Raw genomic sequence first — 25,737 nt, 5'->3', positions numbered from 1 at the left:
AAAAAAAAAAAAGAAAAGCAAATGTAGAAATGGATAGTTAGTTATTAGTTCATTAGTCTTTTGTATACTCAACAGAATTGTCATGTGATGCACCTCTGATAGAGAGATCACTGTAGAATGGGGGGGGGGGTTATAGATGGATTGCCATAGCACAAATAAAATGACATTACCACATGAAGGAGACAGGAATTATGTTTATAAATCAGTACAATGAATTTATCAGATTTGTAGTTACATGATATCTTCTAAATTTATTAATGAAATATTTTTGTGTTTGCATAAATAAGCATAAAACCAAAATAATTCCAAGCAAAGCCACAGCTGGTAACAGGCAGAAAGGCAAGGGTGAACAGCTGTAAAATCCACAAGTTTTATTAAAAGTTAGTGCTTTCGCAGTGTTTACCACCAGTGATGAGGTGGTGTTGAACACTGTGAAAGTGCTAACTTTTAATAAAACTTGTAGATTTTACATCTGTAGACCCGTGCCTTTCTGCCTGTTACCAGCTGTGGTTTTGCTTGGAATTCTGTTTTGGTTTGCTGCTGGAGCACACCCACTGCTTTTGGGTTTTCTTGCTGCTTAATAAAATAAAAAGAATATGAGAAAGTATTTTTACAGCTATTTTGATTACTCAGCCAAAATTTTAAATGATACATGAAATGGGTTAAACTTATTCTTACACAATTTAGATACTCAGTTGTCCACAATTCCAAGTACTATAATGATCTGATTTAATTCTGTAAAGAGAAGCAATTTTTTTAAACAAATTAATATTTTTAGCTTAGAAGAAGGTGGCCACAGGAATTAGACATATGAAACAGCACAGATGTTTATCACATTATTAAATTGCCATGCAAATCACAAAATGCTATACTTTGGCATAAAATGTATGGGTCACAAAGAGTAAATTGCTGACGGCAGAAATGTTTAACTTAAACTGTACAAATAATAGAATAGAATAGAAGATCTTTTCAAATGTATCATTTCCCAAGCAATACAGACAGTTAAACTTTCATGTGGTTAACGATTCAGCTTTAAGAAAGCAGTGTTAAATAGCTGCTCAGAAATAATGGAATCCGCGATCTGCTGGGCATACCAAAAACTTAAAACCTTAGAAACTTCTGATAATATGTCAAAATATCTTAAATTACTACTAGTTAGAGACCAGCTGTGGAAGGATTTGGCAATAGATATCAACAGACTTCTCAGACTAGAAGTAGTGCACGGGGTAAAAGAGAAAGGAGAGAGTGTGTGTATCTGTGCACCTGCGCTTGTGCAATTGTGCATGTGTGAGTTTAAGAAAAAACATAGAGATGGAACTTTCAGTAATTAAGCACTTCAAAATAAATAAAATGTGAAGGGTTTTGTAATGCACTATACAACAAAACCAGCAGAACATGACTAGAACGATTAAGTCAATTAAATTAGTTACTAAGGCAGTATAACTGTAACTAAATGTCCTTTATATTGTGCTTTCTCAAGCTTTGTCTGTTTGATTCAAACTGCCAATTAATACATCGCAATCTTTTCATCAGTGCACTAATTTACCAAAAAGACTTTCTACATTATACATGTTCAGCACTATATTGATTTACCAAAAGACTGGCATACAGTTTGATCAGTCTAAGTAAAATAGTTGAAGTAAATCTTGGGTAACAAGACAAGCAGGATCGCAGATCCATGAAGTGGGTTCATGTTGGGATGAATCTGTGTTTTCTTCTTTGTTTTTAAAATGCATTTTGCATTAATAAAATGGCATGCGTATGTGGTGTCATTATACAGGATTTCAGCTTCTGTCAGATGTCACTAATACATAAAAAAACTTCAGCATACATTAGCCTTTGTGAAAGAAGAAAAGGCACATTCTGTATTCTGCTCTGTACCCTGATTGGTTTGAGTGACATCTCTGCTCCTTTTTCTAGACCCTGGATATCAGAATAACAAACCTGCACCAGCCACATGTTTCGAGTGGATTAAAAAAGGAAGCAATGCAGGAAGTCACAAAGAGAAAGTACTGATTGAAATAAATAGAAAAGATAAGGTCTGAGATAAAGCAGAGCCTGCATCAATGGCTGTGAGAGCTAAAAGAGTTACATAATCTTTTATAGGGCACATATAGGGAAGGGAGCATAAACGTGAAGCAGCAGCTGATCCAAACTTCTAGCATATTAAATGAAAACTTCTTAGAATTTTTCTCAAAATTGTGAACAAAAGTGGCAGTTAGCTGGAAAGAAATTGAAATAACATGAATAAAAAAAAATCCATTCATGAACATGTCTCATTAAGAAACAGGAAATGTCTGTACATGTACAAAGAAAGCTTATAAAAAATACCTACTTAAAAATAGATATTACAATTATTGACAAGCAGAAAGACTTTTATGGTGTTACATCTGATAATATCAAGATATCAGACTGGAACGAAAAGACAATAAATTAGAAACAAATTCTAGTTCAGAGAAGTTGATAATCATGTCTTCAGTCTATTGGTTATGCAATAAATCGGTTAATACATGTAGCTCTGCATATTGTGCCTTCCAGAATGACAAAGGAAGATTATGGCAAGTTAGAAAAATGACATTAGAATAATTTATAAACTTCAAAGACAACATGCACCAGTCTTAGAGCTAAAATTCTACTCTCTTCTGACAATTGTTAGTACTTCCTAACAGATATAATAGTCAGAAGGGTTTGTCAGGGGTGAGGATGAAAGGCAGAATAAGATGCAAACAATATATAAATCCTTCTTCATGACTCCTGAAATAAAATGCTAAGGAAATTCATGATGACTAATTCTAAATATGTGTCAGCATAAGCCAAAGTATAATTGGTATGTACTGAGGTGGAAATAAATTATTATGATACAGCAGTGGGAATGTCAGACAATGCGAGGGTGCAGAATGATGCTTAGCATGGAAACTAATCTTTATGTAGAGCAGTTAAGCTATTTTATACATATACATCTCTCTGTATACCTCTCTATATTGTTGTCTTCCTCTCTATTTGTGTGTGTGTTTGTGAATGTATATGCACAAGCGTGTGTGTGTGTGTGTTCATTTCTGTTACAGAGTAATGGAGTCACATTCACCTGTCCTTGTTTTGAATCCCTCAGCAATGTTCCCATAACTGAACTTGGCACCATTATAGAATGGTAATCTAAAGCTGTCATCTATCCAAGTACGATTATGATCAAAGTTTTAAACTTGTGCCATATTCTGTGATTTTCAAGGTTTATATTGCAATGTTTCATTTGTGATTCTTATCTATAATTCACATTCAGACCCAGCAGGTAAAAGTGATTACAGCACACTAAAAATAATTAATATGGGTATAAATTTTAGTCACCAAATCGACTGACTATATTACTACAGAAATTCAGCTACCTACACAATTGCACTCTAAATCATGTCAATATGCAGTTAAACAATACTCTTTCTTCTCTGTGCAAGTGATTAATTTTCTCCTCTCAGATTTGAAACAGTTCAGTTGTAGTTGCTAACACATCAACAACTATTCTATTTTAATGGCTTTTTTCTTTTCCTTCCAACTTTAAAATAGGAACCTGCTGTAATTCCCTCTACCTCTTATTTATCATGAAGTATATAATTAGAATTTCCCCTACCACCTTAATTCCCTTGGTGTCTTCCTTTTATTCATAACATGCTGCAGATTTTACCAGAGTATTGATGACAGTTTTTGTCAGTGGTATTTTGGTTTACCTTTCTCACACTTCAACTGTTATAGCCATAGTTCTTAATATTACAGATAAGTCTATGGCAGTATCCATTTCTAATCTTAACTTGGAAAGTGTACTTTCCTTCCTTTATCTAAAGCATCCTCACTTGCTCCATTGACTTACTTAGAAGTTTCAGAATGTGTGTGTGGATCAATAGACATCATTTGGTTCATAGTGCGCATGTTCAATGGGATCTGAAAAGGCGCTGAAGCCAGAAACTGCCGAATGCCAATGCAGCCTTATATATGTAAAACTGTTATTTATTTATTTTGTTTGTTTACCAGGGTAATACACTCATCACAACAGACCATTTGCAGGCACAGTGTGGGTAATTAACCATGTCTTTACATTAAAGGAAGTTGGACCTTGCTAAAATAGAATAACACTTGAAGGTTATTATATACATAGCAATAAGAAAAAACACAGAAGAGAATGTAATCAATTATTTGGGAAAAAAAGAACAGACAACTAAGATTTTGTAAACAGGTCATAAAAGAATATGAAGTAGTAAAATGCAATGAAGTTCGACATTTTTATTGTTTTATTGAACTCAGATCAGCTTGCATAAACAGGTGTTATGCTACAGTTCAGTGAAGGTATGCAGAGGTTGGATAGCTGTCAGTAGTAATATATCTCCATGAGGTTTATTTGTAGAGTTTATTAAACAGTACTGCCATTTTTTAAATAATTTTACACATTGTATGGCAGCTTATAATGCATATCCCAGTCTCACTAAAATGCTTACACATCACCTTATATGGAACCGTTGATATCCATGATGAGATCTGGAATGTGACTAGTCATTGTTCAGCTGACTAAAACACATCTTTGCCATTCATCACAATGGTACAGATCAAAAAGAGTTTTTTTTGCAAGACAGCAATTCTCCAACTCAAACATATATGTATGTGTGTGTGTGTATGTCTGTAACATTTATATATATAGCGAGAGAGAGAGAGAGATATTCCATGACTGCAGAACATTGAGGGATGATGGAAAGTCTGGCTGTTGCTGCAAAGAATTAAGGCTATGGACTGTTAATTTGCTACTTCCTGTGGTCCAGAGATTGATTCTCCAAGGCTTCATTTACTCACTGTATGACCTGGAGCAAGTTACTTAACAAGACAGTGCTTTGAGACACTTGAGAATTTGGGCTAGACTCCTGGGCTGTAAACCTACTAACTACCTATGAGCTCCCCACAGCAGTACACCATGGTACTTGGAAGACATCATTTTTGCAGCTAAAAGAACAAAAAATGATTTCTGAGTAACCATGGATTGAGGATCCAGAAACGGACCTAAACTTAAATATTTAAACAGCAGCGAATATACAGTTACAGTTTTTAATTTTTTGATAGTACATAAACTAAGGCCTTAGCTTTAAACATTTAAAACCTTTTACATAGTTTCTGTTGTCTGTTCATTCTAATGGAGTCTGTATATTACTTACTTTACATTTAGTAAACTTGTGAAGCTAGTAGTCGGATGCCTGCTTTCTATATTCCCAATAATTTTAATTATGCATTGGCTTATTCAGTTTTGAATTTAGATTGCATATTTTGGGTTAGCTTTTGCTGATTTTTCTTGCTCTTTATTATTCTACTTTCGATGCAAATACTGTTCCCATTGATACATTTACCGTGCTTTATGACATGTGCATGTCTAGTATGTTTTGTTGTATTATATAATTATTGCTTTATTGCCTTTCTTAAGAAATCCTAAAAAGGTGAATTATATCTAAATCTTATATGCATGTGTAAGACAACAACAATTCTGCATTATTTTATACATTCATTTCTATCATTTTAATTGTGGCCTCTTTTACAGCACAGTGCGGAGGTTCAGTAACAGACTTTAACGGTGTGATTCTAAGCCCTGGATACCCTGGAAGTTATCCACATGCCTTAGACTGCACATGGACGATCAAACTTCCCATTGGTTTTGGTATGCATTGAAATATCTGGATTTATATTGCTGCTGTTTATATAGGCTGAGTGGATTTGGCTTGTAAGTGTTGAATAGATAGTAACTTGGAATAAAAAGAAGTTAATGGATAAAGAAAATGTGTACAATTTGCATACTGGCTATACGTTAAAATTCTACTGACAGCGTACAACAATAGACAGCATGCAAAACATGATCCCTGCATTATAAATAGAAATGTGAATTATATGTAATGTAATGATGCAACTGTAAACTTAATAAAGTCATTAAGTGTATCTTAATGAAATGTAGTGATTTTCCTTTCAAACTGCTCGAACATGATCCGCTCTGAAACAGCAGGTTTGGATCATTTTCTTTTTCTTTTTTTTTCTCCATGAATCATCGCCACCACCCTCTCACCACAAATATATACTAACTTCAAGCGTTCCTTGATTCCCACTCTGTTGTACCTTTGTGTCGCCTCATCTGATATCTGATGTTGATGTTTTAGCAGTAAGTCCCAGATACTATGATACTGTAGGCGGAGTAAGGCTTTTTGTGATGTTTTATTCTCTATAATGACCACTAAAAGACTGAACTGCAATGGTGGCAATACATTTTTCATACAGAGAGATTCCACTGTTCTTTATACATTAACCTTGCATCCATTGTATGTAGACTTCTCATAAAGAATCGAGTGGTCTCCTGGTCTGCTGCTCTTACATGCACCTCTCAGTGATCCCCTGATCCATACTAAGATATACGCAGAAATGACATTCCCAATGTCAGTGTAATTGTTTCCAGGTACTTCAGATACCTATTGTTATTCAGCTGACTTGCATCAAAGTAGTCCAACACAGTAGGACTGACCAGGGAACTAGTATAGTCTATGTATACAATGATGTTATACCATCTGTCTTGTCTGCTGTATGCACTGCCTCCTCCTTTCATAATGTTTTTGTTGATTAGCAAATCAATATGTGACTTGTTTTCTGTCCTTCTAGAAGATTACACATACTAGTATAGTGACAGCAGAATTAGGTTGTTGTTGTGTCTTTCGGCTTTTCCCGGTTAGGGGTCGCCACAGCGGAACTCCGGTCCGCTAATGATTGGCAGTAGATTTTTATGTGCCGAGTTGCCAGCCCTGACGCACAACCCTCAACGAAGGTACGGCCATTCACGCATGTCTCCACACAGAAGATGCTCTAGCTGAGAATCGAACAGGACAATATCTTACTGTGAGGTGACAACGCTACTGCAGCACCACCACCGCAGTTCAGACAGCAGAATTAGGTAATGAACTTAATTCAGGTCAGGACAGCCAATGATATATCTAGGGCATCAAATCACATTATTTTCCTAAATGTAATAAATGCAGTAGAAAATTCTTCACTGATGAAACACACGAAAAGACGAGGAACAATGTTTAGAGATAAACATGAACTTTTAGCACAGATGGTTAAGGCTATGAGTTTCTCACAAGCTACACCCAGGAGACACCCTTAAAAAAATGCATGTGCCTTGATGGCTTACTTGATAACAGATGAGTAAATAAATAAAAAGATCACCACTGAGGAGGGAGTAGAAATCATCCTGAAGGGCAATGTCATCAGGGCAAGGTTATTACATGGTTTGCACATGGAAGTGAAGGGACTTCTGCTACACCTGCTCATGTCAGCAGGGTTCATTGCTGTTGTTAGGAAATTCATGAGGATGGATTAAGAAAGAGAAACAAAAAAGAGTTTAAAAACAAATGTTAGGAAAGTGGAAAATGGTAAAAGATCATCACAAACAAAGAACAGAGACAACTAAAGGAAAGACTGAAGGAAGACATTTGAATGAAATAGAAAGGGAATGATGGCAAATTATATTGTAGTTATTACCACTGACAAGTGAACAGTAAAATAATTCATACTTTGTGCAGTCACTTCCTCATCATGATCATTAGATCATGACCATTAGTATCTCACTTGAACCTGCATAATTTATGCAAGGGTTCTTTCATCCTTATTATATGTTGTTGACACTCCACCATTGGGTATTATGTTCTATAGTCTAGAGCAATCAGAAATGATAAGAGTCCAGGTTTAGCCCTTTGTTCTTCTGAAGTGAGAGTTTGTTAGCCCTTTAATAACTAGTTATCCACATTCACATCTTCATCAACTTCACTGGAAATGCAGATTGCTTTGAATGAGTTGCTCTAAATGGGATTTCTCCTTGGATCTATTTTACACTCTCTCCTAAGATGATTGTATCAGTAGATGGGACATGGTTGTCTATGTTCGGGATGGAGCTTTGTGTCTAGTAAATATGCTCATCAGTTGCACTTCATCACTGTGTTGTTGTACAGTTGACATTATTCCATTAGTCAGAACACATTTTTGCATTTTTTTAAATAATTCAGCAAAGTGGGACAAAGTCCTTTTTGACCTTTTATTGACATCACTCATTGATGATGTTATGAAAGTCACACAAGTAGTTTTGTAAATTATTTTTACTCTGCAAATTAAATGCTGCAAAATGCACCAATGTATAGAAAGTAATGTACAGAGTTCTCTACAGTTCTACTTTGATACTGTTCTCAAGGCAGTCAGAAATAATGCAACTTCATATGATACTGTGCTGTACACTAATTTTTAACTTTTACTTCCAGGTGTCCACATTCAGTTCGAAAATTTTTCTACTGAGGCTATCCATGATTACCTGGAACTGAAAAGTGGATCTCAAGAAACTGGCATTGTGATTGGCAGATTTAGTGGTCCCAATCCCCCTGCTCCACTATTTAGCACGACTCATGAAACTAGCTTATATTTTCATAGTGACTATTCTCAGAACCGACATGGATTTCATATTGTATTTCACGGTATGTCAGCTGAATGCATTTATAGATTATTGCTTGATTTTCTCAGGTTTCTAAGATATGTAGAACCTTTACTTTATTGCACTGCAATCAGTATAGTGAAACTAAATATGACTATTTCTTCTGTTCTGCAGAATTTATCTTAAGCATTTATTAAAGAACTGAAACATGAATTGCATGAGCTTGAGAACCCTGCTGACAATGAATTACTTTTATATCTATGGAAACTATATTTAAATGAAACAGATTCTGAAGAATACGACAAGACATAAAATTGTGTTTAAATTAAATTTTGCCGACACGACTTAAAATATTACCATTTAAATCATTTCTGATGGTTTCACTATACAAGTGAATACTATATAATCATAACTGGATACAAACTTATCATGAATCTTCATAATGACATTTTAGAGTAAACATATATGTACATGTATAATATGCATATTATCACACACACACACACACACACACACACACACACACACACACACACACACACACACACACACACACACACACACATTCATGCATGTTTTATATACGTAAATCTGTTTTAGAAGCATTAAGAAAGACATATACCTTACTTATAGCTGAACTTTTATGCACAGTGCAATCCCACTGTTTGCAGTTTAATAGCATTACTCTGATCTTTACTCAAATGGAGCAAAAAGTGAAACATCTGGAGAAATCCTGCTTCATTTGCTTGCCAGACATGAAATGAATCAAAATTAACTGACTTTCTTATATCTTGTCAGTGCTAGTGTCATGACTTTTAAAAACTGCATCTTAAATATTGACTTTTCTCTAAGATATGTGTAGTCAGTCTGTAGTTGCTAATATTTGTCCACAACAATACAAGTGTCAAAAACATTTATAAATTTAGTTCAGCTGGGATTTCTTACAGTGTTGCAGTTCGTGCAGAATTTACCTGATTAGCAAATGGGAAAGTGTGGCTCATTTTATTTTCCCTTTTCCACAAACTGCAAGATCCTTACGCAAAAGTCTCTTAAGCCTGTAATACGGAGGGCGACACGTGCCACTCTGGGGGGAGGGGTATCCTTTGGATTGTGAAGCCAACTATAGAGAATACTGTGGTATACAACATATTTTTATTGGGGGTTTTGAAGTGACAGCCCTGCATGTCAGATGTTCCCCTGACTTCATTATTTAAATTCCACCTTTTTCCTTTATTATTTTAATCACTACCCATTAAACTCTGGCTTTTGGATTAATTATTTTATGTCAATGTCTCCATACTTGCTGTTGTAAAAGCAAGAGTTAGGCAGTATTGCACATACCATAAAATGATTATTTTGTGTTGTATTGTACCTTCACTCAGTGTAACACAATGTTATGAAATTTCACTGCTTGATACTGTCATGTGAAGCTAAAAGGAACAGTCATCTTTGAAATGTGGCATGACTGCATAATTGTAACTGCCAGGTTTAAGTATCAGAAGATGATTCCACTTTGTAAAATAGACCCTCACTGGAAGCATTACAGATTTCAGACAAGGGGTATACAGCTAGATCTTCTGCCATAAATGACTTTGCTTGTAGCCAGTAATTCTGTTTTGTCCCTGTAATATGCACACCTTTGGATGAAAATCCCCATTAAATTATGCTGTGGCTCAAGCTTTTCTTCCAGTGCCAGCAATGAAGAACTCATTCTGTTTTTGCATCTATAAATAAGATGGTCAGGTTTGGCGGCAGACCACACATGCATACTGAAGTGAGATATTCTGCATATTTCTGATAAAACAAACACCTTCCTGTCATTCTTAAAATTTTGCAGAAAATGTTTGCTTTGACACAGAGGCCCCAAACAGGCATCATTTCTAAGACACTGAGGAATGCTCTAACATCACTCATTTTCTTCATGTTTGCTTGATGCTTTCAGTTGCTTATCTTGCATCACTGTTGAGAACTGATCTTGAAAGCTCCTTATTTTTACTTCTGAGGCTCCTTTTAAGCTCATGGAAATTCTTTCTACCTTTGGTGCCGCAGATGGTATGTATTCCTGAAGCCTTGAAATTAAACCTGTAAGTTAGCTACATATGAGGAATGTATTTCTATTTTAGAAATATTATAATAAAAGACGTCTGAAACTTAAGTTTTACATTGTATTCAAACTTTGCTCTAAATAAAGACTTTATTAAGAGAGAAAGTGAGATACCTTCTGAACTGGTATATTGTATTACCCAGCAAGGCTGGCTTTTACACACAGACCAGGTTGTCTGAAATTAGTGAACCCTACTATTACGTTCACTGCTACAGTATCCTGCTGAAAATGTGTACTCACAAAACAAAAATTCCACCCTGGGAATCTTTATGGCACAACACATTTCACTCCTAAGTGAGTCTTAGTGAAAAGACAATAGTTAACAAAAGCTTTTTCTCTTACGCTGTCATATTGCATGATATATTACTGTAAATATTTTTCAGGATTTAGAACATAATTCAATACAATGGTGTTAATGAATTCCGTATTACTTTAAAGTTTTACACTGTACCAGACATTGTGAAAGGTGTTCCCTCCAATGTGTCATATTGTGCAACACAATGGTGTGAAATAGCCATGTTTAAAGGAAGGGTAGAGTGATAAAACTGATTAGACATTTATCTGAGGTACTATTGGGGGTCTATATTATATCATTGAACCATCACTTCAATGAATGGCATCTCATCAGAAATGCCATTCATCGAACCCCTCACACCCCTTGCTAATTAAAAATACCAACTCTGAGATCATGCTACAGTGCGGAGAGGGCAAATTTCCTGGTTGCTACCATAATGTGATCTCAGTAAGAGTAGCTTGACAAATGACATGTTCGACAAAATGCCATTTGCTATGCTGTTTGATGAACTTTTGTTTTGATCATATACTGGGAAACCACCATTTGGCCATCAGTGTCCTGATGAAGGCTATGTAGGTAACTAGCCAAAACTGGACTGTCTGTCAAGCTTGCTCTTTTTTATACTATTGTTATGTGTTTAAATTAAATACAAGATAGCTGCTGCCACAGTCTGCTGGTCTATTTTTTTGGATTTATGTTTGAGCAACTCCAAGTTGACATCCAACTCCATACCTAAAAAGGTTTGTGTCCTTGCCAGGTCCTTCATCTTATCTTTAGTTAACAGCACTCCAAGCTCCCCACACACTTGCTCAGAAACTGCCATTTCTTTAACTTCTGTTTCCTTACCTTTGCCAATCAACAAAAAAAAAATGCCCAGATAGTGTACTGATCTCAACTCCCTACCCCTCTGCTGCAACACCCAGTGTGGTGCCATGTTAAACTTTTCAAATATGGTACACACTACTGAACAACCCATGAACATGGACTTGTCAAAATAACACCTTCCATTGAGATGCATCCCTAGTAAGGCCAGCCCTGCTCCCTTACTGTAATAACCTAACATCTAACTCAATATCCAATTTAGCCAACCAAGAATCCTCAAAGGCTCTAACCACTCTCACTGCCTCATCTAAAGAGGGATACACCACCTTAACATATGACCTTTTGATATGTGTATTAGCTGAATCACCTTGGGACGGACACATTATGTAAACTGAATCACCTTCTGTGAAGTACAAATGATGTTTTAATCTATACTCTCTTGCTGACTTCTTGCCACCAAACCCAGCAGAAAATGTGGTAAACCTTAAATGGAGAATGATCAAATAGAGGTAATAACCTGTCCACTGTCAACGCACCCAGCAATCTTTGCACCACTTTATTCTTTCTTTCTTTCTTTCTTTCTTTCTTTCTTTCTTTCTTTCTTTCTTTCTTTCTTTCCTACTACTGACTTGAAACTTTTTTTTCAGATCTGGTTGGAACCACCCACTTTAGATTGTATCACAAATCAACTCTTAAGTCCCTTTATCAACTCCCTTGCTGATTCCCTGTTGGTTACCCCCTCAAAAACTGATCAAAATGTATAGCACAAATGGGAGAATGCTACCTCAAAAGGGAGTGTCTCCACTGACTCTACTTTGACCACCCCTTCCCTTGTCCACAAGAGCCCACATTGGCATCACCCAATAAGACTCTTCTTTGGCCTAAACAGTGAATGTTGACCTAAACAATGAGAACATGAATGAAGGAACCTACAAGTGGGCCATGAACACTTACTGGCATTGAAAGCCCAACACATTCTCACTTTGTTACCTGCAGCCTCTGATTGCTCCTTGACCTGACTACCCATTCTATCTAGCATGGTCCCCATCTATTTATCAGGGTGCCTGTGTTCCCAAACCAAGGGCTTGTCTACATCCTTCAGCTTACAAAAGTACTGCTCATTACACATCATTACACAGCCAAGCACTACCACACTCTGAGCCTATGCACCTCTCTGATGGTTAGGAAATAAGATAACAAGGGTATCGCCAGCTGCGGCTCCCTTTCAAGAACCACAGCCATGAAATATATGAAGCCCAAAATCCAAGTGTCCCAAGTCCTTTTCCTATACCTTCCTGGTCTTCTCTTCCCCAACATGGCTAAGTCTGCTGTAAGGTCCTTAACGCTTGGTGATTTAGTCTCTGCTCCTGTCTGAATGCAATTGGCATCAATAAGATTGAAAACTTGAACAAAACCTTCCTTTGAAATCTTTTCCTTGACCATGTGTGAGATGTGAGATATAATAAGAATTAGTTTACCACTTACCCCTTGCTCACCTGCCTGGCTACCCCCTAACACTGTGGCTTCCACTCCCTGAATCCCAATCCCCATTCCCATTATCAGCAACATTAGAAAATCTTACTTAACTCCCATGGGACTGCCTACTCCTAACAACTCCATGTCTTCCTTCACTGCCTCAGGCCTTTCCGCTATGAGCCCTACAGTACTCTCCATCCCTATTAGACTCAGAAATCCCTCTCTGTCTCCTTCATTCAACTCCCACACCAACATAAATAACTCTGATGCTGACAACAAATTACCTGTGTCCCTTCTCCCAAAAAGCATATTAACATAATTACCTGTGTATGACTGTGCAGCTGAACATATCTCACTCCATGGCTGCTACCCACTTCCTTCCTTCCTTCCTTCCTTCCACCTCGTGCAGCTGCTTAGCAACCAGCTATGCCGCATCCTGTCTGGCCCATCTGGATCTCTTGGCTGTCAACTTAGAGGCTTCTGTGACTTGCTGCTCATTCCAACTATGTCATTTCTGATGACCAGAAGCTAACACCTCCATAGCCTCTTGTGGTGTTTGCTACTGTGCCTGAACCCCCTGGAATAACTTGTCTGCTTGCATCATCAACTCTTATACCCGTGCCATGCTAAATAAAAAGGAATAACACAACATCAGCAATAAATGACTTAATATATTGCCTTACCTAAAAACTAAACAACAACTCATGCCCACATTATCTGTAACAAACATCCACACATACAGACAGCTGTACTACAATACTAAATCTTCCAAAAATTGTTTATCCAGTCCAATGTATTTCAGGCAAACACATGAAGAACGTACTCCACAAATGCAACACAGCGACTAATCTATATATTTCCTCCAACCTCCTTGTTTCATATGCAGTGCCTTACTGTAGTGCTAGCTATCTCCTTAATCTGTCCTGTCTTCTCTCTCTCTAAATATATATATATATATATATATATATATATATATATATATATATATATATATATATGTGTGTGTGTATGTGTGTTTGTGTGTGTGTGTATAAATATTTATATATATATATATATATATATATATATATATATATATATATATGTAGATAGATAGATAGGTATATTATTAATCAGTTGTGGGGAGTAAGAAATTCCTCACTCAAAGTAAAGAGGAAGTTGTAATAATACTTTACATTTATAGGATATCATTCTGCAGACTATTGGAAGCCTAGTCAAAGATCAGAATCAAGCTCTGCACCTTGTATCTGGGACATTGACCATTATTCCAACCCTGATAATCAAAGGCCCAAAATTAGGACAATTTAACTATAGCTTCTAAGTTTACAAGCTGATAAAATAACAACTTTCTCATAGCCATGTATTTTCTGGAGCTCAAAAATGATAACAATCATAAATCCTGAACCACTAAGTTAAACAAAGTAGCTGACATGAATTAAATGAGAGAAACTATGGCAAGCCACCCATAGCATGATAGAATACATGACTAAAACACCAGTGAAAAGAAAACTGGTAATTCAAGATTTACCATTAATAAAAGACTTCAAATATAAGACTTCACTGCAACACCTGCAATAAGAGTTATCAGACACTATGAATCTTTGCTAGTGATAAGGTTATAGTGACTCAAATAATCAACACGCAGAATGAGAAACATTAAAAGGTACATGTAGATAAAAAACAATCATGCCTGATCATCTAAACAGTTAAAAGATATGCATTCCTCCTATGCTTTTCACACAGAGTCCCAATCAACAACTTGCACAGATGCTCAGTGCAGAAAGCAGATCACTACTAGCCTATTTCTTCAAGCAATTAAACCCTACAAAAGAGTTACTGTTGCCAAGCAACCTCCCCTGCTTGATGATGTCCTGAAGATTACTTGTTGATGTCAACAACCTGACATCCTGAAACCGGACTGATCTTGCACCATAATGCTAACAACGGCACCAGAATAATATCCACTTCTCGACTATCAAACTTCAACTATCACCTCATATCGCTTAAATGGGATTTAAAATCTCTACCCTCACTGCATAATAGTTCCCAGCCCAACAACACTCAACTACTGCAACACACTCCATGATGAGAAAAACATGCCAGACAACAAGGGAAAGGCCCCAACAACATGCACCACAAGATGACCCGATACCACCATGGTGAAACTGAAATGCCACCCAGGAAGTCACCACACAACCACATTGCAACAGCCATACACACAACAATGCCCCAAGCTGATTTCCAAACACTACTAACTTAATTAATTACAGAATGCAATAAAAAAACACCCAGACTGATTAATGAGGCTACACTTTAACCACTGTCAAACCAGTACCCAAACTATGCTAGGGAATCTAATTCCAAACCTTAAGTCCAGTCCTTGAGAAATAAAAATGAACCTTGCAACATACTTCCAACAGTGAACAACTTTTTAATGTATTACAGCCACCTCCGTCTTATATCCTCTGCTTGGTAGTAACTTGATTAAAGTGTAGCTATCATTCTAAGTCTTTTGGATTAAGCACTTGGGCTTCAGACCAGTTGTTTTACATTAGGAAGGTTTGTGGCCAGCACTGTGGTGGCAGGACAGGTAGTTTACATCCTTCTAAGTTGGGAACTGCTGATTGAGGGCTCAGTGTCTGTTATTCTAAAAGTGTATTAGTTCTGGTTTAAGCACTTGGGCTTCAGGCCAGTTATTTTACGTTAAGAAGGTTTGTGGTCTGAACTCTTGTGGGAGGAGAGGATGGACTCTGCCCTTCTGAGCTGGGAATTTCTGGTTAAAGGCTTATAGTGCCTGGATATTTGAATTGTTTCTTACTGAAATTGGTACACCTTGTTTGCTGTAGCATAGACTAGATCCAGGCCTGCTGAATCTAGCTTTGTTTGTATGCTTGTTTGTTTGTTTGCTTGTTATTTCCCTGAAACGCTAATTCCACCTAAAATGCGGCTTTTCAGCATTTCTGTGGATCCCTAGTGATATCTGCATTGTTTACTGTACTTATTTCCTTGTTTCACTTGAAAGAAAGTTACTGTTTGTTGTTTTTGCATTTAAGTTACCTGTAACACATTGCATTTAAGTTACCTGGCACTTGCTCACTATAGCAATTATATAAGTCAGCACTAAAAAAATAAAAGCACTACACCCTCACAAACTCCCCTTGAGTACCTTGTTCCCCATTGGCCCTTTTTTCAATTATAAAGGAATTCCCAATACTATTCTAGCATGTCCAAAGGTCAGTTGTCAATCTCCTCTCCGGTCCAGCTGGTGAATCTGGGAATCTTGAGGCAATGTTACAACTGCCTCATGTACACAGACAACCCTCTCCTCCTCCCAACAAATTCCAACACATGTGAGAGATGCAACCATATAGCCAAACTGGAGGCTAAGCTCTCTGAACTCAGTACTGGCATAACCAGTCAGGAGGAGAAGGAAACCACACTCACTACAATTCCAGTATCACATAGACCTACCACAACAGCAAACTAAACACATAAACACACAAAAAAATACTCGGAGGCTCTAAATAAAAATCTGCCTAAGCAGCAGAGCCCTCCAAAGCAGACACCCAAGCAACCACTACCCCAAAACAAAACACATGCACCACATAGCTCACAAAGCCAGTGTGCCAAACAGTCACAGCCCTTAAGGCTAAACAACACACCTGATACACTTGTAATAGGTGACTCTATCGTCAGGCACACTGACGTACCACTCACCAGGCTGAACAAGGAGAAGGTCACGGTGAGCTGCCTGTCGGGCGCTAGGATCCGCCACATAACACAAGCACTCAGGTCACTCCAAGGCAAGTACAAATATGACTTGGTCATTGTCCATGCTGGTGTGAATGACCTGAGACATACCTCCCTGGACTACATGAAAAGAGACATAGAGGAGCTCTCTGAGCATATAGCCCAGGCCGGTATGACCCTGACCTTGAGTAGCATCTTACCCTCACCAAGAATGATGCCACAATATGAAGACAAGATGATCAATTTCAACAATTGGCTTAAGTATTGGTGTCATTCAAAGGGGATCCAATGCCTGTCAGGCTGGGATGACATGCTCGACAAGCCAAGATGCTTCACTAGGGATGGCTTGCACCTGTCACCCCTGGGCTTTCGGATATTGACAAAGGCTCTTGCTACCCCCATAGTGCCTTTTTTAGGCAAGGCTCAAAAGACAAACCCACCTCCATAGGTATCACAAGGGATAAGAAACTAAGAGTAATGCTACTCAACGCCAGAAGTCTAAACCTCAAGATGCATGCACTCAAAACTCTCCTTAGCATGGAGAACATCGATATCTGTGCAGTAACAGAAACCTGGTTCAAGGCTCCCGAGAGCACCCCGGCACTACCAGGTTATACCTCATACCATGCTTTTTGGCCCCAAAACTTGGACCGAACCACAAAAGAAGGGGGAGTATCAATATTCGTCAAAGATACCCACACCTCCAGGTTGGTGGCACAGCACGAAGCATCAGAGACTATCCATGTGCAACTAACAGTGGGTAAAACTGCCTTCCAGTTTATAGCCTGCTACAGACCACCCTCCCAAACCCAGGAACCCCACTCGGCCTTCCTGAGAACAATGGAAAATATGAAGGTCTCTCCAAACACCATTATATTTGGTGACTTCAACTACCCAAACATAGACTGGGAGCATTAGTCTAGCTCCAACACCCTAGCCCAAAGGTTCCTAGAATTTATAAACTCAAATGCTATGGAACAACTTGTTACCACTCCCACAAGAGGGGAAAACATACTGGACCTGATCATCACCAACATGGGGACTCTATGCTCCAGACAAGAAGTGTATCCCTCACTGGTAAGATCAGACCATAAACTAATCTCACTGGATATTTACATCCCGACCCCACCCCTGCCCAGAAAACCACAGTGAAAAACTTCTCTAAAGCAAATTTCACACTCCTCAAAACCGAGGTGGAATCCTTCAAAGCCCCCGAGCCTGTGGAAAATACGGCCCAGACCGCAGAATCCTTTATAAACGCATTCTATGAACACCTTCAGGAATGCATGGATCATGCAATCCCAAATAAAACCAAGACCCAATCCTCCAAAGGCAGACGTCCTGTCTGGTGGACCCCAGCCATAAACAAACTATACAATAGAAAGAGGAAGCTACTACATGATAGAGCAAAATCCCAAAAAGGGAAGGCATCTCTAATCAGTATTAGCAAAAAACTATGGGCACTCATAAAATTGTCTAAGGCCAGCTTCGAGAGAAAAATTGCACAGGACACTAAGGATAATCACAAGGCTTTCTTTAGTTATGTTAGGAACCTGGGTGGGAATTCCCAGATATGCTCAGAATTACTCCAAAATGACAAAAAATACATCAAACCCACAGACATTGCCAACATCCTAGCTGACAGGTTCAGCGCAAACTTCTCCCCCCCTCCCCACCAAAAGGGCAAATATCTATCCCAGCAGAGTGCTGCCCCCCTGACATCTCAGATGCTCAGGTAAGAGCCGCCCTCTCCAAAGCAAAAAACACAGCATCAATGGGACCAGACGGTGTCCCGGGCTGCATCCTACATGAACTCCAAGAAGAGCTAAACCCAAATATAAAACTACTGTTCAATCTCAGCCTTACTACAGGATATGTACCCAAAGAGCGGCATACAGCAAAAGTGGTCCCTCTCCACAAATGTGGTGCCTCAACGGATCCTGGAAACTATCGCCCCACAAGCCTGACTAGCTTGGTCTGCAAAGCTATGGAAAGGATCATCATGGACCTGATAAATAAAGATATTGGGGACCTACAGACACTGGATCCTACCCAGTTCAGCTTTGTTAAGGGCAGATCTTGCCTCTTAAACCTGGTCGATTTCTTTGAAACAGTCACCAAGGCCATTGACGAGGGGAAGGTGGTCCACACAGCCTACCTGGACCTCGCAAAAGCCTTCGATACAATACCCCACTCGGGCATTATAGATAAGCTCACCAGCTTAAATATAACCCCTATGTCACTAGATGGGTTGCAAACTGGCTCAAGGACAGAACCCACATGGTTAGAATTGCTGGAGCCATGTCAGACTCCAAACCAGTTACAAGTGGCGTCCCACAAGGCTCAGTCCTGGGACCTCTCTTGTTCGATATATATTTCTCGGAGGTACAGGCCAACACGGAAGGACTGTGGCTGACCAAGTTTGCAGATGACTGCGAACTGGGCGCCATAATCGACTCTCCAGCCGACACAAGCATCCTCCAAAAGGGCCTCATAGAAACAGACAACTGGTGCCAGAGCCATGGCCTCAAGCTAAATGCCAAAAAGTGTATAGTCATCCCCTTTGGCAAAAACAAAGTGTCCACAAATTACCACATAGGTGGGAATCCATTAAGTACAGAAGAAGTAATTAGGGACCTCGGGACCCAAGTTGATAGCAATCTCTCATTTGACAACCACGTGACCAAAGTGGTTAGAAAAACATTTTATATAGCCCACCTAAACATGAAGGGATTCACATCTAGATCAGGGGAGGTCATCGTGCCTCTTTACTCATCCCTCATCAGGCCCATAATTGAGTACAATGCCCCTTTTGGGATGTACCTTACCAGACACCTGCAGCAACTGGAAAGACCCCAAAAGTACCTCACCAAGAGGATCAAAGGGCTCAAACAGATGCCATATGCTGCCCGGTTAAAGAAACTCCAGCTCTACTCAGTGGCATACCGCCTGCTCATAGGCGATCTGTGCCTGATGTATAAAGCCATGTCCAACCCGGAATTAATGGACATGCTGCACTTCAGAAAATCCAAATCCCATTGAGCTACGTGCTCGAGAGACTTGAACCTCAGCACTGAAATAAATAGGACAGATTCATAACCCAGAGTCTCCCTTCACTCTGGAATAAAATCCCAGTCCAGGTTAGGTAGAGTCCCTCATTGACTCTCTTCAAGAGGAATCTTGATGAGTGGATGGGAGATCATAGGTTTACCCCGGGTATCACTTCTGTGTCACTGTTAGACAGAGGCACAGTATACTAACCTCGAAAAAGGGCATAGCAAAATTAATTTAAAATGGGTGGGAAAGCCAAACACACTCTGGCTAGGCTTATAAAAGCCCTAGGGCAGATAGCCTAGTATGAACCTATGAGTATAACACACAAAAAGGCCAGCACCAGGGAATGAAGCAGAATGAAGCAAAAATAGAAACAAAAATGTTTATTTATTAGAACCAGACCGGTTTCAGCTTATAGCTTTCCTCAGTGGCTATACATGAAGTGTGGTTGACAGACTGCATTTAAATATTGAAGCCAATAAAGCAAATAATGACATCATTTCCTGTTCAACCCAGAAAAAAAAAATTTTCTGGGTTGAACAGGAAATAATTTTTTTTCTGGGTTGATCAAAAAATTTTTTTTCTGGGTTGAACAGGAAATTATGTCATTATTGATAGAAACTGTGGTATAAACAGAATAAACGTTAAAAAACTCTAATGTACACACCAATAATTGAGTTAATGTAACACTGAGACTTAAGTGGTAATTTTGATATCCACCCTTATGAGTTATAGCTGCCACGATCCATGGAGGCATCAGGCAAGGAAAGATGCAAGTAAGATGTCAGGCCTTTCTTCCATATCACCCACCCACACACCTATGGATAATTTAAACATCATTAATGTACCAACCTATATCTTTGGAATGTGGGCAGAAATTGGAGCACCTGGAAAAAACCCACATAAGGACAGGGAGACATGCAGATTCTGCACAAAAGTCACTCTAGCTGGGAAATGAGTCATAGAATATCCTGCTGTGAAGAAGAAATACTACACACTGCATTACTGTACCACCTGTTAATATCGATAAGGTATCATTAAATGACAATTTCCTGTTAGCATTTGCTTTGTTTTCTGATTCTTTTTTCTACATAACAGTAGCCTCTGCCTCACTGCACTGTCCTACCCCAGTGAGATACAATAGCTCTCCAGGAAGGGTATAATACCTATGCCCAGTGTAAAACCAATGGCTTGGCCTTCAGTGTGTAAAGAAATGTTTTATAGCCCTCAAAAGGTAAAGGGTCACTGTTTTCTACTTTATTGAGTGAAACATGTAAAGGACAGGGCTGGTTTTAGCATTTTGGGGACCCACTGCAAATGTCAAGTTGGGAGGTCCCTGAGCACTAAAAGTATCACCCTGTCACGGTCACCCCTCGAAAGCAACCTTTTAGTTCATACTGCAAACTTTTAAGAGTAGTACACACAGACTAAACGTAGCTACAATGCTGTTACATTACAGCAGGCCTATGTACTACACTACTATGTTGGCCCATCTCACAAAGGGACATTCACAGTTAATGGCATTCAGTTGCAACAATGATATATTAGAATAGCTCTATGTACAGGACTGGAATTAGGAGAAATGGCACCCTAGGCACTGCCTACTGTTTCACCTGCACTCCACAAACACACACATCCACCAGTGCTCCCCTCTATTTCCCCATCTGGGGCTCCCAACATCAAGTACATTACGTTTTTCTTCCTTTTCTCACATTTTACTTAACTCTTCAGCTTTTTCTACAAGCCATGACTTTCTGTATGCTCTAAAGTACATTTTAAACTTTTTTTCTCTTTACACAACTTCTTTATCAAATGATGTCTTGTACAGAAATTATGATAAGAAAGAAATTCAGTGTTGCTGTTAACTTTTCTATGCACACTTTCAACACATCTTTCCTGACCAAGACAGCACAGTAATATCCATTTAAGAAATAACTCAATTAAGCTGGTACCCCAAAAGCCATACGATTATTAATGCTCTAAGATGCATTTTAGATCATTTAGCAGCCTTTTAATGCAATGGTGACTGAAACAAAAACATGAATAAGAAAATAATTTCAGTCTTTTTTTTTTTCTTTCAAGGAAAACATAAGATATGCCCAAAGTTTAATGTTTGAAGCTGGCAAAACAGTAACTAAAAATAAACTAACAAGCCAGTTGTGAGGATGCACTGATCATCTCTGAGAATACTGCCTGCATCCCTAACAACCCCCCCCCCAAAAAAAAAAATAAGACAGTCACTGCCTGTGCATCCCTCAGCTGTTACATTGGGATGAAAGAAAATGTTCAAATGGCCACAATCATGTATTTCAAGTGACTGTTGCTACATGTATACACAGCATGCATCCTCACTCCTCAAAGTGCCCACAGACAGCCACCTGTATACATGCCTGATGTCTGATTGTGAGGAAAGCGAAAACTATAATGAGTGCAGTAATGTAGTCTCCACTGCCCCTACACAAGCTATAGTAACCTTCTTTCTATATATCTGAGGTCTGTGAGAAAAATAAAAAAAACAATGGCCATGCTGTCCCCAGCATGAATAAGATATAATGACCTCCTGTGCATGGCTGTTAGGTTAGACTTGAAAATTAAAGAGGTAATAACCACACAGTCCCCAGCCCACCACATAACCTATATCAACATTTTGTACACACACACAAATATGAGCAGGGCTGGTTTTAGAATGGGTGCAGTTGAGAGCAGAGTCCAACAACAAGTCCAGGTCAATATCCATTTATAAAGCCTAGGGAGTGGGGGCCTTCAAACTCCCAGAAGCTCTAAGTGTCTGAATGTGCTGTGATATCTTATATGCCTTATTTTTAAAATATAACTACTTCTTGTTAACTACAATTTTACTGATACCCAGAAGAGTAATGCATGTCCCAGCTTTATTGGGTGTGTGCACAGATAAAAGATTAGTTAGATTTTTTAAAAAAAAAATTAAGTTATCAACAGTTCTAACAAACACTTACTGACACAGGTCAAAATAAAATAATCTGATACCTTGTATATAGGATGGTTTTGGAATTATTAATTCAGTAATGAACAATCAATATGTAACACCTAGAGGCACAATAGGATATAACTGCAGAAACACCTGGAGGACCACTCGGGTGTAATGATTTAAGAAGAGTAGAATTTAAAGAGTTTTTAGGAGGGAGAATAATTAATGATTATAGACAGAAAAGAATTACTGATAGGATTATCATGTTTATTAAAGTTAGTCTATCTTCCATTGTAAACAAATTGTTTCAATTAATTATTCTAGTAACAGTGTCTATTAAATTATTATAATTTACTGCTATTGGGTCTTTTACAGTAGATTTAATTATAATTCTAAGATAATTTGTTAATTGTCTCGAATAAAATTTGTATAGTTTCTCACATATTTATTAACATTTTATTAATAATTATTTTATTAATAATAATAAGTACATCTTCTGTTTTATCAGGGTTAAACATAAAACATGATGCTTTTTCAAAGTAATTAATAGAATTAGTTATTTTTTCTATTGAAGCTTCAGTATCACCACTTGTTATTAAAATGTTATCTGCAAATAATTGAATTTTACAGCAATAACTTTCAGTTACAGAGAATCCCTGAATTTTGCCATTAGACCTAATAAAGTTTGCAAAAGATTCAACTGCTAAAACAAATAATAGAGGTGATAAGGGACAACTCTGTTTTGTACCTTTTAATATTTTTAAAGAACTAGCAAGAAAATGTCAATTTTAATAAAACAGAATCAGTTAGTATATAGATAGATTAGTTAAATGCTTTATAAAATCTAGAGAACTTTCATATTGTTTAAGTGCATTGACTAAATAATTCCAACTAATAGGATCATCTATATTATCATCATATTGTCTCTAGACTTATTATAGTTCTTTTTTTTTAATCAGCCAGAGCTATTAAACTATTAAGCATAATTATATTATCCTGAACCTTTCTATGTAGTAGAAAACCAGCTGGATCATTTATTAATCCTGGCATAATAAGGTTCAATCTTTTTGCAAGACTAGACATAAATGTTTTATAATCAACATTTAATAATGAAATAGGATGGTAAGATGAATGTAAGTTAAATTCTTTATGTGGTTTCAAGATAGGAGATATCAGGAAATATTTCTGGTGGGGGGCTTGAAATGTATTTAACTTGTTCAAAAGCTTTTAATAGAATATTTAAAATATTCTCTGTGAATAATTTGTATAATTTTTGGATTATACCATCAGGACCAGGAGCTTTATTTGGTTCAAGATTATTAATTGATCTTTTAACTTCTTAAAAGTGAATGGCATCAATTTTGGATCTTTGTTCTTTGGTTAATTTAAACCTTATATTGTCTTTCAAAAAATTATCAGTTATGTTGTTAATTTCTATGTCTGTCTCTTTGTTATTATTTTCTTCATATTTCCTAAACATTCTGGTATGTCTTTTAAATCAGTCACCTTTTTTTATGTTTATCATTTTGCTTAAAAGTTATGTCTTTAATATGATTAGTGTTTATTTTTTTCTTAGATCTAATGGCCAACCTGTGTAAGCTTTTTGGGTTTAGTGAGTAAGTTTGTAATTTTATTTCTTGCAGATTTATTGATATCGTATGTTGAAATATATCAATATATCTTCAATGTATTTATATTAGATTTCAAAGACATCAGCTTCCAGAAAATTACATCTGACACTTCTCCACTATTATTAATTTCAATGTATTGATCTATTTTTATACACCATTCCTTAAAGTATTTTAATTTTACTATATAAGCAGGGACTCTCTGATAGTAAATCAAATTATTTGTTTTTTATATTAACGTAAATACAATATCATTGTGGTCAGATAAAGGACATGAAGTTAACAATGCATCTTCAATTTTAGTAAATAAGCTACTAGAAGTAAAACCTTTATCAGTGTTTGAGTGTTAAATCTATAAGAATAATGTATAAAGTTGAGAGTTAGTTGATTTAATATCATAAGTATCTCATAAATGTTGAGAATTAATAAAATTATCTAAGTGTTTAGCTACTGAGGATAGCTCAGGAACATTATTAATAGTTGTATCTTTATTATAATGAATACAGTCAAAATTGTCTGCAATAATTAATTCATCTTTTCTATTTAAAGTTATAACATCCAAATATTTCTTAGCAAATTTGTCTCCATTTCCAGGTATCCAGTAAGGTTTCACAAAAGTATAAAGTTTTTATTGTCAGTTTCTACTACTGCTAAACCCGAAACACCATTTGTTTATCTGAATAAATAATTAATGTTTTAGGCATAGGTAATGAATTTATGCAAAGAATAAGATTGCCTCTCCATTTTGATGTAAAATGAGAGCTCACAAGAGTTGAATAATCTTTTTAGCATCAATCTACCTACATCTTCTGATAACAAATGTGTTTCTTGTAGGAAAATTATATGAGCTTTATGTAATTTTAAATATTTGATTAAGCTAGTCCTCTTCAGTGGATTATTAAGTCCATTATTGGTTAGTGAGAGGCAATTATATACTGGCATTCATAAGAAAATGTAAATGCTCTGTTTTAAGATGATTTAGCTTAAAATATAATAACCGAGTACTAATAATTGTTGTTATGGAGAGATACAAAAAAAGGAAAATTTGAAACTTATATACATTCAAACCTCTCGTCATGGAATGAAAATTCTCTGATTTGATGATATAATAATACAAATGACATACTACCCAAGTCATCCCAATGTCACCAAGGTAAACAGTTGCTTCTGCTTCTTAATTTAAAA

General features: G+C 37.2%; 1 protein-coding gene across 1 annotated transcript in view; it reads left to right on the top strand.

Annotated features, from left to right (window-relative positions):
* The window catches only part of LOC122797720 (CUB and sushi domain-containing protein 3), a 5,249,173-nt gene that overhangs the window by 4,290,221 nt on the left and 933,215 nt on the right, over positions 1-25,737 (top strand). Inside the window, exons 40-41 of the mRNA XM_044066251.1 lie at positions 5,561-5,677; positions 8,310-8,519. Coding sequence (XP_043922186.1) covers positions 5,561-5,677; positions 8,310-8,519 — 327 coding nt within the window. The remainder of the gene's footprint in view (positions 1-5,560; positions 5,678-8,309; positions 8,520-25,737) is intronic.

This window comes from Protopterus annectens, chromosome 3.part1 (assembly GCF_019279795.1).
Source record: "Protopterus annectens isolate FY-2018-M chromosome 3.part1, PAN1.0, whole genome shotgun sequence".
Classification (NCBI taxonomy): Eukaryota; Metazoa; Chordata; order Ceratodontiformes; family Protopteridae; genus Protopterus; species Protopterus annectens.
The sequence above is the reverse complement of the archived record's forward strand: the minus strand, read 5'-3'. Positions and strand labels throughout refer to the sequence as shown.